General features: G+C 42.3%; 1 protein-coding gene across 3 annotated transcripts in view; it reads right to left on the reverse strand.

The window, feature by feature from the left end:
- Window positions 1-397: 397 nt before the first annotated feature.
- Window positions 398-15,469, reverse strand: part of SCG5 (secretogranin V) — a 53,805-nt gene continuing 38,733 nt past the window's right edge. For 2 of the 3 annotated variants that reach the window (XM_082452548.1, XM_082452546.1), the window contains 4 exons: window positions 14,957-15,106; window positions 11,381-11,493; window positions 4,853-4,906; window positions 398-975 (listed from right to left, as the gene is read on the reverse strand). In XM_082452548.1, the coding sequence (XP_082308674.1) occupies window positions 880-975; window positions 4,853-4,906; window positions 11,381-11,493; window positions 14,957-15,106 (413 nt within the window). In that variant the 3' untranslated portion in view covers window positions 398-879. The remainder of the gene's footprint in view (window positions 976-4,852; window positions 4,907-11,380; window positions 11,494-14,956; window positions 15,107-15,469) is intronic. The other variant, XM_082452547.1, reaches the window with a different exon arrangement.

The raw sequence follows: 15,469 nt of genomic DNA on the forward strand, positions 1-15,469 counted from the left end.
GCCATTCCAAGCTTTGAAAGCAGCATGGAGCTGACTGACCTACTCAGAGCTCATGGATTGGATGCTTTGCTGCCTGAGGGCCTGGCTGGTGTCAGTGTGAGGCCCCAGGGCGCCCCCCAGAGCCCAGCCCTGTGCCTGGCACATGGTAGAAACAATGTTTGCTGAATAAAAAGTCAGAGTCAGCAGACCTTAGTCCCTGAGTACTGACTGTGCCACTTTCAGCTTTCCGTGGAAGCTGAGTCTCAGTCCCACCATCTGTAAAATGGGAATAATAATCCCCCCCCATTTACTTCACCGTATTATTGTTAAGATCAGATAAGATCATATTTGTGAGTGTGTTCTAGTAAGCAAAGAAAGTGTTTTTATAATGCTCTAAATTAAAAAGAAATTCACATACTCATGCTTGCATACACATTTATTAAGATGCAGCCAAGTGAAATGTGTCAGCTCCTCCTGGGTACAATCTTCTTTATTGGTGTGTAATAATGCCCAAGGGCTGGATTAACTACATAATCAAAATCAAATGCCAGCCTTTTACAGACTTGGCCAAAACAGTGCCACCCGAAACACCATTTTAAACCGTAAGAAATCGCAGGACATTTCATTCATTTGCTTTTTATTGTTATTGACACATACGTTTTAATTTTAATGCTCACTGCAGCTCCACATTTAAAGAAAAAAAAGCTCTTATCCTAATTTGGCAGAAAGCAGAGCTATCGGTGTGAAGGACAATAGGATATCAAAATACAGCTGCTTTTCATCCATACTTGTCTAAATTAGAAACATGCTGCCATTCACAGGGGCTCTAACAACGTGTGCACATAAACAACACCGAGGAGGTCTAACAGGTCGCGTGGGTTTCCACTCAGCATCTTCACTTTACTCTGGGTCCTTATCCTCATCTGAAAAATGAGGGACTGACTTCTTCGCCACAACATTGTCCAGTCTCTGTCCTTGCAGATATGGATTGACACTCTGAAAAAAGTACATGGTTTGGAGTCATACGTGAACATCAGATACAGACATCGCACAGAAGTGAACGAGAATTGTTTCTGGCCTATTGGGTTAACAAGGTAACAGTGGTGCCTACTACCTACCAGATGATTATGCCGGTGCACTAATCAATACCTCAGTGGCCAGAGAAACATTGACTGACGGATGTGTCTCTGTCTTTCACACAACTATTTCACACAGCTAATTATCAGATACAATTTGGCTCCATCTCCTTTTTTGGCATAAAGATTTGAAGTGAACCAGCTAAGAAACCCTCACTATTAACTTAGATACAAAGCCTCACATGAAACAGAATTACTATCCTATGGCCTTATTTTAGGGGAGAGAGAATGTGAACTGCATTAAATCATTTTACAAGAAGAATGTTCTAAAGACGATGATAGAGCAGGGCCAAATGGGAATTAGTATCTGCAGAGTGGTCACAGATCACCTGTTGCTGTGACTGATTCTTTCAAAGCAGTATTCTACTTAAAGAGGACGCATCAGGGGCTCTAGCAATCATTTTCACCTTCCCTCAGTCAAATTCAAAACGCGAAGAAAAGAAGGAAGTTATACAGAAAGCTCCTTTATTTTTGACTCAAGACTCCACCATCTGAAATCCTTTTCAGCTGTTGGTATTCTGAATGAGTCAAGGTTTTTTCCATTCTTTCTCTAATTCATATCTATTTTTTGAGGTTTGGATTTGAACTAGTAACTGGAGCTTTACAACATAGTATTTAGCAAGCAGAAAAAATTCAGAAGTTTTGGAAGGTATTTGTTTATTGAAGTTGCCTGCCAATAATTGAACAAAAACATAAGAAAGAAGCTGCAGTTACAAATAATCAGCAATCCCATCACACCTCTAGGCCCCATTGATGAATGCAGGCATTTTGCAGGGGGTCTCTCTTGCCCAGGGGACATTGTCTGCCATAACTTTCAAAGGGTGAGCAGACACTCTCCAAAAGAGAAGGCCTGGAATCTGAGTTTAGTATTTATGAATGTCCTTCCACATTCTGACAGGTAAAACATGAATGATGAAAGGTCCCACACATTCTGCAAAAATGCAGCACCAACAAGCTGAGAGTTACAAAGTATGCAATGTCCTCATATATCTGAAAAGTGATATGTCACCAAATAACAGTACTTTGCTGGGAAGCATCTTTAAAATATTTTAAATAACTAAAATACCTTTTTATATCAGGAATTGTCAACTGGAATGGCCTGGCCTATCCCAGGGAATCGTATCAGAATCTCTGGCTAGGTGGAGCATGTGTGGACTGAAAAAGTGTATTCAGTATTATAAATATTTTGATTGTTCTTTAGTAAAAATATATTTTACTAAAAATTCTAATATATTTTAAAAGGATATGAGATATTCATGTTATCAAATATGGGAATAAAGGGTTGATAAACTCTTTAAGTAATAGTATATCTCAAATATCAACAAGATACATCTTAAGAGTTAAACAGTTTGCGAAGTCATTTAAAAGGTGAATTGACCTTTTACTCTGGAAGCAACTAGGAATTCAACCAGATTTGAGCAAGTATAGAAATTTGCATAAAACCACCTGAGGCTCTGTTGTAACTCTGGGGAGAATCCCTCCTGGTAAGGGACTGTCATGGCAGCAAGTCCTTCGGCCCAGACCCGGAACATGACAAATGATAGAGGGCAGGGGAAGTGAATTAATGAGGAAGTAACAGGAGCAATCACTTGAACTTTTTTTTTTTTTAATTTAAACGACGATAGTATTTTTTTTAAAATATTTATTTATTTATTTGGCTGCACTGGGTCTTAGTTGCAGCATGCAGGGCTTGAACTTTTTTGATAAATGTCTATGAGTATTGAATCCTACACATAAGAGTAATAATAATGATGATACTTGGTTTTAATTATCCTCTGAAGAACTCAAGGCACTTAGATATTTACCTTCTCCCTTGGGTGAGAGACTGGCTAGGTTACACAGAGAACATTATTGCCACTTCACAACCGCCAGAACCACTGGGATGGGATCCCTGCTTTTAGTGACCTCTGGAAACCACAGCAGATGCTGAGCTTCGTTGGAGAAAGCCTTGATTTTTCACAAAAGCCCATAATTTCTTTATATTGATTCGCGCAATTGAGGGAGTCGTTTAAAGTCTTCAGTTAAGGTGGGAACACCACCCGAGGCCTGATGACAGGGAAGGCAAGTTCTGTTTCTCCACCAGACCTGAAAGGCCCCTGGTTTATGGCATGAGCATGGATCTTTGTATCAATAGATGCCTGAGAGTAGGAAGAACTTGATACCTCTGGATCAAAGTGATCTTTATTTTCATAAACTCTAAGCCTCTCCTACGTGGAGGAAGTTGAAGCCAAAGTAAAATCCTTTATAACATGTGCTCTAGCCAGAATCCTGAGTTTTGGTAATCACTGGTCTCATGGAAAAATGACCTAAATCATGACCCACAGTCATTAACTGAGTCAGGGCAGAAGGAATAGTGAGTCAGGACGTAGAGGCGATTAAAGCTTCATGCTAAGTTATTCATTTTGGTACGGTCATTGGTCTGATTTGGAAATGTCCTTGTTGTGCCACGGGGAGATGCTCAAGCCATCTTACTGGTAAATTATGGGTATTCTGAGCTCTTGGAATAGAATTTCTTGATGTTCTCTCAAGACCGCATTATACCCTTTGGACCCTTCCTGCCATCATCTGCCACGAGAAACTGTAATCACCCAAGAAAAACCCCTAATAACCCCATTAACTCTCTGAAGATCTGTTTACAAGCAAAACTTTGCTTCTCAAATAGAAAACCGGCCATGGGTCTTCTGTATTTTGTCAGGCAGCACAGGGGCTTGGAACTTTCTGTTTCAGGGACCTGAGGAATTAATGTTGAGTCCAGAAAATCCGCACCTCTTAAAGCATTCTCTGCCTGGATTCGGCAAAACTATTCAGAATGGCCACAATTACCACTGTCCAGATTCCCAAATTTTGCCAGGATCCAGGCACTTGCTATTCTAAATAAACAGTCAGTAGCCTTGGGTATACAGTTTGGTTTGTATATTTTAACTAAAACGGTTACTCCCTGGCAGCACTTTGCTATGGAATAAGCAGGACTTTAACTTTTTCCTCCATCTGATCCAAAACAAATGGCAGGTGGTTTTGTCTAGGAAGGCACCAACCACTGACCGCTTGTTCAGTCTCAACACCATAAAATGCATTGGAAACCCAAAGCAAATTGACATCAGCTTTACAAGAGACATCACTGTAGTGGGTAAATGCACAGCACCTTGGGCAGCTCAGAGACGGTTAATAACTAAGCCTGCAGTAAATTCACCAGTCAGCGAACAAATATAATGGATCTAGTGAATTTTTACATCAATCTGGCTAGAGCAAGGGAAAAAAGTATGTAGAAGGAATGAGGTTTGTTCATCTCATCTTCTGCCCCTACATTCCTTCAAAATTATTGCCTGGAGCAGGCAGTTCAACAGTTCCTGGCTCCTGTCTCGAGTTTTTATATAATTGATGCAGAGGTGTGAGCAGTTTCCCCCAGTGGCCTACAGACCCTTTGAGGAAAGACATACCCTCCTGTACTCCCCGCATCCCTACACCATGGATGCAATTGACATTTTGTGAGTGCAATGGAGCTGGTGGAATTGCCACAAAACTTAGCATGCCACTAAAAATCACATGCTAAAGCTTGGGGAAGACATCGCAGAAACCAAGGGCAGACTTTTTAGGCATGGCCCTTGTCTCTCAGGACTACTGTTCAGCACGTGAAAGGATTCTGCTACTTTCCAACCACTGAGGCTAATGGCCTGTCAACTGCCCCGGCTCAGAAAGCTCCAGGCATCCCCACAGCCCGCCAGCCAGCCAGGCATTACCCTCCGCTTGCGTCTCTGTCCTCCTTTCATCTTCTCATAAAGGAGCTTCTTGTTCTAGAGTGGGGAGAAAAGAAAACACAAATGCAGAAGTATGGATCACATTTGGTCAACGTCTATTTTACACCTTGTGTGTCCCCCTGGATATTTGCATACACATATTTTGGAAATGAAGCCAGATGAAAGGAATGTCGTGGCAGAAAGATGGACCACAAGAGAAAAGCCGGTGGTTGTACAGCTTTTAATAAAGTGCTCTGCAATGCCCCGAGGCACCCCAGTGTCATCAACAATCACATAAACAAGAAAATACGACGTTCTAACACACAAGGGGCACTGGAGACCCATCTCCTCACTTTGAACAGGCTTTGTTTAAAACAAACAACTTTATCTTATTTTACTTTGGTATCTAACTCCCTTTTTATGAGCTGTACACATAAATCGTTCTCTAGAGTAGGGTCTGACTATTAGTAACAATCCTCTGTGTAAGCAAACGAGACACCTGACTTCTGTGACCCTTCCTCTTGTGGCTTGAGTCAGTGCCCCCAGTCAAGGCAATTGGAAAAACATTCGGTCTATAACATTTTTAATAGAGTGAACCTTTTAAAAACTGCCAAAAAACTTCTTGGCAGAAGGAAAGTTGTGTTGGGGCTGGGCGGTGGGGACAGGCTCCGTTACCACAGTTTGTGTAAGTGTTTCCTCATATTGCTGGATTTCAAACACATAGTGGACTTAAATGAGCTCTAGAATATCAGGCGCATGCTGAATAGATTTCCATTCTGTTGGGATTACAAGAGACAGAACACTTAACCTGAGGGAGAACGGGAGAAGGGGAATTGGGGGCTTTCTTAGGCTGTTGTTTTATTTGATTTTTTAATCAGAAGGGAGATAATGTATAAAAGAGGTGATTCATCTTACTCTAAATAAAATACCCTGACATTGATTGAAAAAAAAAAAAGGAGACGACAGAGTTCTGGTAGGGAACAAGTTTCTACAATCCTAGTATCTCCTGAGCTGTCTGGATATAAATTTTTTTTCATGATAGATTTGCAAATGAAAATGACAAATGCCAAGAACGAGCTTCATAGTTTTCATGTTCATTAAAATCTACTCCACCCACAATTTACAATGTGCATCTCTTGCCCAACCTCAGCTATGCACGGAGGCCGTGCCAGGGCGTCAAGGAGCCTCCACAGCCCCAAAGGCCGGTCCTGGCCGCAGCCTCCATCTCATGCTCATTTGGAGAACTGATCAGTTTAATCTCAGAAGGGAGAAAAGACGGACTTGCAGATCATTCACTCGAGGAATGAGGATATTGCTGTGAAGCTCATTCCCATTGTCTGTACTTGCCTTTCTGTGGATGAAACACTTCCTGATGCAAGAGAATGTCCTGGGAGTTCGTGCTAAAGCTGGGGAAGGGGGTTGGGAGATAGGGGGCCAGGAAAGAGGCTTGTTCATGGGCATCACCGGGATCAGGTGCCTGAGCGGGAGGGAGGGCACAGGGGCCCTCGAGCTGGTACCACGGGGTGGGACAGACAATCGGCCATGGCAGAGGTCCACTGTGCCGCCAGCAGGGTTAAAGACAGCAGCATTTTAGTAACTCCCCTTTAGAAGGTCGTGGGACAGGTTATACTCATAAGAGGCTTCATTCAAAAAGAAATGCAAAGGTCTGTCAAGTCTTCCTCTCAAGGATGGTCCCTGTGTTTCCCTAAGAGCACAGGTTAGGATTAGCAGGATGCTTTCCAACTCCTGCCTGACAGTGGCCTTGGCATTCGCGATTAGCCCCGCTATCATATGGACTTAAAGGCAGGGACTGGCAGGTGGGTGAAAGAAGTATACAAAAACGAATGAGAAGAAACCAGCCCCTTTCCTGACACCCATTCCCTATAGGTGGGGTGGGGAGGGGGGAGCAGTGAGCCTGGTTTCCAGGTGAGTAGCAGGTTTGAGTTCATGGAGAGAGCTTTCCATGGTGCCATCAAGATTTTCGACAACTGCCCAGATCTTGGCTTCAAATTCCATTCCTAAATGGAACCAGAGAGGCTTCTTAGAGAGATGTCTGATTCTAGGGCTAGGGCAGGGAAAGTACAAGGATGAATGAAGTTGGGATATCTGATTGGGCCAGAAAGTAAGGAAGTACTCAAAAAGTGATGAGACATGGTGAAAGGAAAGAAAAGCCAGGCTGCAGAGACTCCCACTGGCTAAATCTAGGACAGTTTGAACAGCAAAATAAATAATAATAGGAAACAATGAATCTATACTGATAATAAATTTTAAAACAAATAAATAAATGGGGGAGCAGGGAAAAAAATCTTGCTTAGAAGAGAATGCCAACCAAGAAATGCCGAAAGAATAGTAGAGTTTTAAAAAAATCACCATTTTACAACTATCATAGTTATCATTGATTCTGTTGAGTGTCATCAATGGATACTGAAATTGTTAGTTGAAAGTTTAATGGGTACAGAATATTTATACAGTCTTGAAGTAAATCCCCATAGATCAATGATTAATTTCGAAGGGAAAGATACTAATTTTACACTGGAGAAACTTGGCAGTCACCACGTTGCCCAAGTCACCACCAATTCTGGGACAAACTGGCTTCATGGGCCTCCCGAGGGAAACACTAAGAACATATCAGAAAGGCATAGCTCATGTCTAATGATACGGAAACATGAGAGAAACCCAAATTGAAGAGCATGCGACTCTTCAGACACATTGAGGGCATGAAAGATAAAGAAAGGCAGAGGGTCCTGTGTCTCATTTCTCCCATGGCTCAGGTTCATGGCTCCGTTCAAGTGCATCCAATTCAAGACCTGAGCTGCTGATGAAAAGATGTGGAAAGCACTTGGAAAGGAGAAACATTTGCTTTGAGACAACTTTTTCCTAAGTGAATAACACTCAGCAATGAATGTGTGGAGGGGGAGATGGCTGACATCTATGGTAGCCAGCCTCTGGTTATGGCCGCTCAATGCTGTGGATACACACATCGTCTGAAAGACAACCAGTCCTAGATAGGACTCGACAGGACCGCTGTACAGGACACACTATGAGCGATGAGCCAAGAAAAGATAAGGAATTTATCCAGTTTTTACAGAACTCTCAGAGTTGAATGGTCCTGTTCAAATCCAAGCTCTGCCAATCATCAGCTCTCTGGTATTGGGCACGCTATTCAAACTCCCTAAGCCTGTATTTTCTCATCTATAAAATGAGCATGATAGGGAAGGGCAGACTGAATGAAATAATTCATGTAAAGTATTTAGCATAGTGTCTGCCTCACAGTATGTGCTCAACAAATAGGACTATTTACTATCTTATTATAAAATACAATGACTATTATCATCATCTTTGTTTTTCCATCACCTAACACAGGGCCTGGAAGGCATATGATGTACATTTAATAAATGTATTTTGATGTATGAACAAAGAGAGAGGAATGCAGGAAATTAGACAGACACTGATATTTATAATATGTGAATCACTGCTCAAAACCCAGCTGAGCGCCAGCTAATATCAAAGACAGGGAAACATTACTAGCAAATAAGGAATCAGGGTCTTGTGTGCAGGTCTCTTGTGAAAGATAATTCCTTTGTTAACTTAAAGGGTAGTGGAGCTTAAGACAAGCTTGAGACCATCATTCTTTATAAACACTAAGGAAAGCTTCGGGACTCCAGCTTGCAAAAGCAAGACATACTCAATTCACACTTCCATGCGAAGATCAAGCAAATCATGTTTGACTGCTGGGTGGTAATGAGAAAATAAATGAAGGAAACTTAAGTTTAAACAGACACATAATTATGGATGAGAAAGGTGTGTAAACATTGTTCCTGGTCATTGATCTGTAATAGTCCTAACTTCTAGTCTTTAGCTCTGATGTAGACAAAGAATGGGAGTGACTGAGAGAAAACAAATCAGTATTTAGAGAAGGAAGCAAAAAAGAATGAGAGATGGAGGCTGGCCTTGTACTGGAGTGCTGGGAGTGAGTGGAACGTGATGAGAGAAATCTGTAAAGGTTTTCAAGAAGAGGTGAGGAAAGTTGGCAACAGAGAAGTTTCCATCTCTCCCACTTCCTCAGTTGGGCTCTCTGCCCTCACTCAGACTGTTCTCCATTTCCCCCTTGCATCCTCTCCCTCATTTCCAGCCTACCAGTCAGGCGAGGTAGACATGTCACCCTAGAATTCAGTGCTGCCCTTTTTAGTGTCTTTGACGTCCTCAATTGTTATCATACAATTGACCACGTGAGTCCTCAGTCCTGGGTCTTCCTCTACCCTTCTCTTCCATTTTCCCCACTAATTTAACCTGGTATACTCATGGTATAGCTGGATCAGGAAGCTGAACAGTGCTAAGTTGGGTTCATTTTATTTTCATGCAGTTCATCACAAGATGGTAAGCTCATCGAAGACCACTACCATGTTGATGACTACTGTATATCAAGCACCTAGCACAGTGCCTGGAACAAAGCAGGCTCCATCCTGGCCCTTGCTTCAGTTTGGCAATACTTTTGCCCATCTCTTATGGACTGCTTCCCAGTGCTCTGCTGTGGTCTTCTACTTTTTCCTACCCTGTCTCTGCTTCCTTCTTTCTCGCCTACCTCCCTCTCTTCTTCCTTTCTGTTTTTTTTTTTTAATCCCCTCAGAGGAAAAGTTCATACCTTCCATTTCTTATAAACCTGATGTAGCTCTTTTTTCCTCCTCATGCTATGTATAGGCCATATACCAATTCTAGTCAGTTCCCTGGCCCCCTTGGAAATGTCTTGGATTCTCATCGTGTTGGTGAGATTCACTTACATTCTCTATGTTCACAGCCTTCATAACTAGAATTACCTTCTCTATTTTTTTCCTGCCTTTAGTCTCTTCTCTCTCTATTTCATCGTTCCCTATGCCACCCTAATAACTTTTATAGAAGACTTTCATGATTTCAGTCTCCTATTCAAGAACCTATAGGTGATTGCCTATGTAATTCAACATATTTAAACACTGCTAGCGGGCTTCAGGATGGCTCTACAAGTTCTCCCTAACAGAACTGCTTATGAAAAAGAAGAGAAATAGAATAATGCATAATGGAAGAAGCAAAATTAACTTAGAGCGTATTGTTGCTTTGTTGTTTTAAGACAGGAAACACGTGCATGTTGACAGGAGAGGGAATCAAACTGCTTGGATGATGGAAAAGATGATGGAAAAATGAAAGTGGTTATTAATGAGCAAGGACCTCTCTCTCTGAAACAACGTAAAAGGAAGTGAGAGAATTTAGTCCTGAGATTGCAGTATTCCTAGTAAAGTAGGCAGCAAGCCGGCTGCCAGTAATGAGCTGAGAAGAGACCTATAATTTTAGAGGGGCTTAGGCTATTAGGAGTATCTCCTCATTCCTCATTCACTCACTCCTTCCACAGATGTATTGACCACCTACGTATATGTGAACTAACACTTCTTAGTGTTTTTCCACTTTGCTCACATGGCTTCAGCATTTGATTACATCATCCAAGCCACAGGAAGATAGATCTCGCTCCATTCAATTGTGATCTTGTTCAATTCATTGTTCCAGCTTGTTAGGATCTTCTTGAATCCCAACTCTGTCATTCAGTGCTCTCCCTTCCAACTTCGTGTCTTTCTGAAGAATCTGATAAGTTCATGTTCTATAGTTTTTATTACAAACATTTATAAAAATGTGGAGTGGGATAGCACTAAGACACACAGGATACCACGTGAAATCGCTCTCCCTCTTGACATGGACTCTTTAAGAAGCTCCCTTCTGGTAATGTTCTCCTGCCTAGGTTGTATCCCTCCACTTCTTCAAACAGGAGATCATGAAAGAGCTCATCAAACACTTTGCTGAAGTCCAAATGCACCATGCTCACATCATTTCCCTCAACAAGCTGGCAAGTAAATGAATAATGCTGGCAAGCAGAAGAATACAATTAGATTGACAAAACTTGTTTTTTAGCAAACCTATGCCAAATGGTCATGATTTCTCTTCTAAGTGCTTATAAACAATTTCCTTAACTGGCAGTTACAGATTCTTGCCTGGTATTGACAGCAAGTTCACTGCTACACATTTTGGAATTTATCTTCTCTTTCCATAGAGCAGAATTACATGTCTGTTTCTCAGCTTCTGGCATGGTCTTCCCTTAGTTCTGCAGAGATCATCTGCCTCAGTCTAGAGATAAAACTTGCAAATTTTCTTAGTATCCTTTTTTTTTTAAAACAAAAATATCATATACTTCCTATAAGAGCTGCATGAAACACTGGTGAGACTTTAGGACGTGTTGTGACACAGGCTGTGGAGTAGACCAGAGTAGAAGCCTCTGGGACTACAGCCAATGAGACTGGTTCAGGTCCCTGACTCTTCGGATGGATTGGTGTATTGAGCCCTAGACAGTGAGTGTGGTTTGGAATTAAAGTCCCTCTCAACCAGAGATTTCTGGAAAAAATCAGCTTCTAAGCAATTTTCCTTCTCTCTCCCCACCCGTGTTGCTCATCTCTGCCATCCGTACCTTCAGAGTACCAGAGTATAAGACCTATTAGCAATTAAGATTGGACTTACCCACTTGCCCAAGCCTGGATAGTCATGTTCTGGATCAAAAAGGTGCTGGTGTAACTGGAATTCTCGACTGAACTCTGCTGTGTCAGGGGTGTTTTCTAGACATCCATCATCTACTGCAAACAACAAAAGGTTTTTGAGGAACAGCCATGACATCTATCGTTATTCTAAGAGTTAATTTATTAAAAACAACTAGCCATCCAAAGGTCAGAATCTATTCACATCAGTCACTCTAAGTCACTTTCCTTCTGGGATTTGCTCATCCCAGACTCCCACTCCTCTCCTACCCATGGCCGACACTGGTCAGCTGCTCCCCAAACCCACTTCCTATTCCCCGTTGGCACACGGCTAATTTCCCAGCCTTGCTATGCAATCAGGTGGAGTCATATGCCTGGGTTTGGGCCAATGGAATGTGGGCAGAAGTGATGTACTCCACCTCCAGGCCTGGCCCATAGAAACCTTCTATATGACCCCCTCTCCTTCTCTCCCCAACCCCCCTCCATCTGTCGGTCTGCTTGCTACATGTTGCTGACCAGGGCAGCTGTAGATGTCAAGTGCAAAGATGAAAGATGGCAGTCTGCATTGTTGAACCATCCACCCCTACCACACCCTCACCCACCTTTGGCAGGACTTCACACAAATGAGAAATAAACTTCTATTGTGTTAAGCCACTATTATTTTTTATCTGTCATAACGGCAAGTATTTCCTTCACTGGTATACTACCATTCCATATGACTCACTCTGTTTTCTCTTGGGTGGGCTCTTTAGAAATGATTCTGGTTTCTTGGAGAAATTCCATTATATAAGAACAATAATTATTAGACAGTACTTGATGTTGTGTGTTGTAGTGGTAACAGGGTAAGCTTGGAGTCAGAAAGATAGACCCAAGCTCAGGGTTCAAATCCTAGCTCAAGAGTGACAGATGAGTTTAGTTTCTCGGGAAAGTTAACTTAGTCAAAGTCCATTTATTCATCTATGAGATGGGAATAATCAAATCCTTACCTTACAGGGTAGCTATGAGGAATAGAGATGATCATATATAGAGCATCTGGCACATAATAGGTTTCCTCCATGTTTTAGTTCCCTTCTCACCACCTTTCTTTAAACGACGGTTCATATTATCAATGCTCTTTGAAATAAAGCATGTCTTCCATTCAAACCCAAGAAAGGTTATCCCTCTTGGCTGCTGCTTTTACCTAAGCCCTATCATTACTAGACACAATACTCTGAAAATAAGCCTTTTTTTTTTCTGTCTCTAATGTGTTTTAGACAACAGCTTTAAAAAGGGGGGCTGGGGAGGGATGTGAATTTTGTGCAGGACTAGAATGAAAGAGACTTCCTTTCAAAGGGATAGTGACGCATCAAAGTCAGTACTAAAGGGGGTCTAATACAATCAGCCAGGTAGTCTGGTCTCTTGAGACTGCTCTGACGCCTTCCAGCAGCTTTAAGCATCCAGTCTCTCAGCCCTTAACAGCATGAAGCCCCTGAGGAAGGCACTAGCATTGGGAACAAATCCCTAGTGTGGCTCTGACGTGGCTCCCCACTTCTCACTGAACTATTTATCTAACTTCATCTAGAGCAATTAACATGGAGGAAAGGGATAGCAAAGCAAGAGAGGTCAGGCAGTCTGCATATGGCAGCGTATGTTAGCTTAATGAAAAGACAGGGAAGGAAATGGCAGGTAATCTCGGACAAGAAAGGTCCTGGGAGCTGGGTCCTTTTATCCAATTCTATCAGCCCGCCCTGATTGCTCCATCTTGGAGCTCCTAAGTGCTCCTAATTATTGCTTGATCACATAGATCTATATATTGCTTTTCTTTCAGGATAAGCTAGGACTACATTGAATTTTTTTTTTTAAGGCACTGACTATGTCTTCATTTTACAGATGAAGAAACTGAGGTCCAGGGAAGTAAACTGACGTACTATGATTAGGACAAGAACTCAGATCTCTTGGCTCAACCTCTGGTTCTCTTTCCATTCTCCAACAACAGTTCTCAAAACTTTGGTTTTGAAAGGCAGGTTAGAATATGAATTTCTGGGTCCTACCCCCAGAGCTTCTGATTCAATAGGTCTGGAGTAGGCCCTGAAAATCTGCATTTCCAGTAAGTTTCAGGTAATGCTGATATTGCTGGGACTATATATTAAGAACCACTGTATTATATGATATCGAATCAATTTAACCAAATCCCCATGGAGCCTGAACTGGCCTTTCTTCCTTCCCATCCAAAGTCCCACAAGCAAGTAAAAGGTGGCTGATTCAGATTTTCCTGTGGTCCTGGGCCAGCGTCCCCGCACTAGTTTGGCCACATCCAAATACTCTAGTTGTCCCATCCCAGGATGAAGCCTCTGTCCCCCATGGAAAACAGAGACCTCGCCCTAAATGAAAAGAGGAATATCTTTCAGAGAGAGCCTGTATTGTGTTTCAGAAAAGCTGAGGGGCCAATACTGACAGAATTTTCAGAGCAAGGCAGCATGACATGGTGGTTGCATGCACAGTCCTGAATCAGGTAGATCCGGGTTTGAGCCTTGGCTCAACTACTTGCTACATGGATAACCTTGGTGAAGTTACTTTCTAAGTTTCCTTATATGTAAATTAGGGATAATAAATACTACCTAGTATTATTATTAGGTTGTGGGGAAAAGACTACTCTGTTGCTGGAAGTGAGTACAAGCCCAAGGAAAGAGATTCATTTCTTACTAGTGGCAAAGCTATTTATAATCAGGATGACATTTAATGAGTCCTTACTCTGTGCTGAGTGCTGTACCAAGTGTTTAACATGGATAATTTCATTTAATTCCCCAATAACCCCCATTTTGCAAATAAGGAAACTGAGGTGCAAGTGGTTCACTAACGTGTTCGAGGTCACATATCTTGACCTTGGGTTTGAATTCAGGTAGTCATCAGTCTAGAGCCACTACTCTGAACCACCAAGGTAAGCTGCTCAAAGCCCAGCATAAGTGTAGCACACTCACCATTCATTCTCTTTGGAACTGGGTGGTAGGAAAGTGGGAGCGATACATGAGGAGCAAGGAAAGTTTCAACCTTCTCCCTTAACCAACTTCTTCCCTTCCGGGGCCCCCTCTCTCTCATGCCACCTCCCAGCCCCCAAAGAAATATTTCAGGATAGATGCTCACTGGTTACAACATAGTTGAAATATCGATTGTCAAGAGAAGGTAAGGAAAACAAATGAGCATGGTTCATCCACATTACTAAAAAGTTCCAAAGACACTAAAAGTGGGCAGCGATTGTATCATAGAAGAGGCAAAAAAAAAAAGAGAAAATCCGTCTCCCTTTTTATTAAAAATGGAGCAAGTGCAGAGAAGAGCATCAATTCCCAAAGAGGGAGAGAGACAGAAGATAAAGCCTTGGCTAGGGGAGTCCTCTGGGGGTGTATCGGAACACCAGAACTCACCAAGGGTTCTAGAGTCAACTTCCCTTTCCAACCCACATACAAATACACAGGGGCTCATCGGAATAGAAATACTATTTCTCTGAACATGTGCAGCCAATGTTAGAATTTTTAATTTCCTCCCAAAGGCTCTACATTTCATGAGAACCCAAGGGCATGCCCACTACCTGTTTTTCCAACGGGACAGGGATTTGGAGGGTCTGGGTAGCCCTGATCTTCACTGAAGTCCTTGGGAATGTTGTCACCGGTCAACTCTGCCACAATGTTTGGGATGTTGCCAAAGGGACCCAAGTGCTGAAGACCTTCATGAGCTCCACCTGCCAGGGAATCAGAAGTAGTTCATTTCAGTGCAATGACATTCATTTCAACTAATATTCAGGCATACCATACAGACAAAGCACTGTGCCCTATGCTGTGGAAAGAAAAAAAGGAAATCCAACAGTTCCTACCCTCTAGGGGGTTAAAATCTTAGTTGTGGAAACAGACACATACTGCACATATATCACTTCCACACAGGGCACACGGTATATGTGCTATAATAGACATGTTAAAATATAGCATTGGGAGCAGAGTAAAGGGAGAGTTTCATTTGGCTGATAGGATGGGGAGGGCTTCTTGAATGAGTTGGAGCTTGAGTGGCACTGACACGGATGGGCTGGGGTTTGGAAGCTGGGCATGGA

Source organism: Balaenoptera physalus (genome assembly GCF_965194825.1).
Source record: "Balaenoptera physalus genome assembly, chromosome: 2".
In the NCBI taxonomy this organism is placed as follows: Eukaryota; Metazoa; Chordata; class Mammalia; order Artiodactyla; family Balaenopteridae; genus Balaenoptera; species Balaenoptera physalus.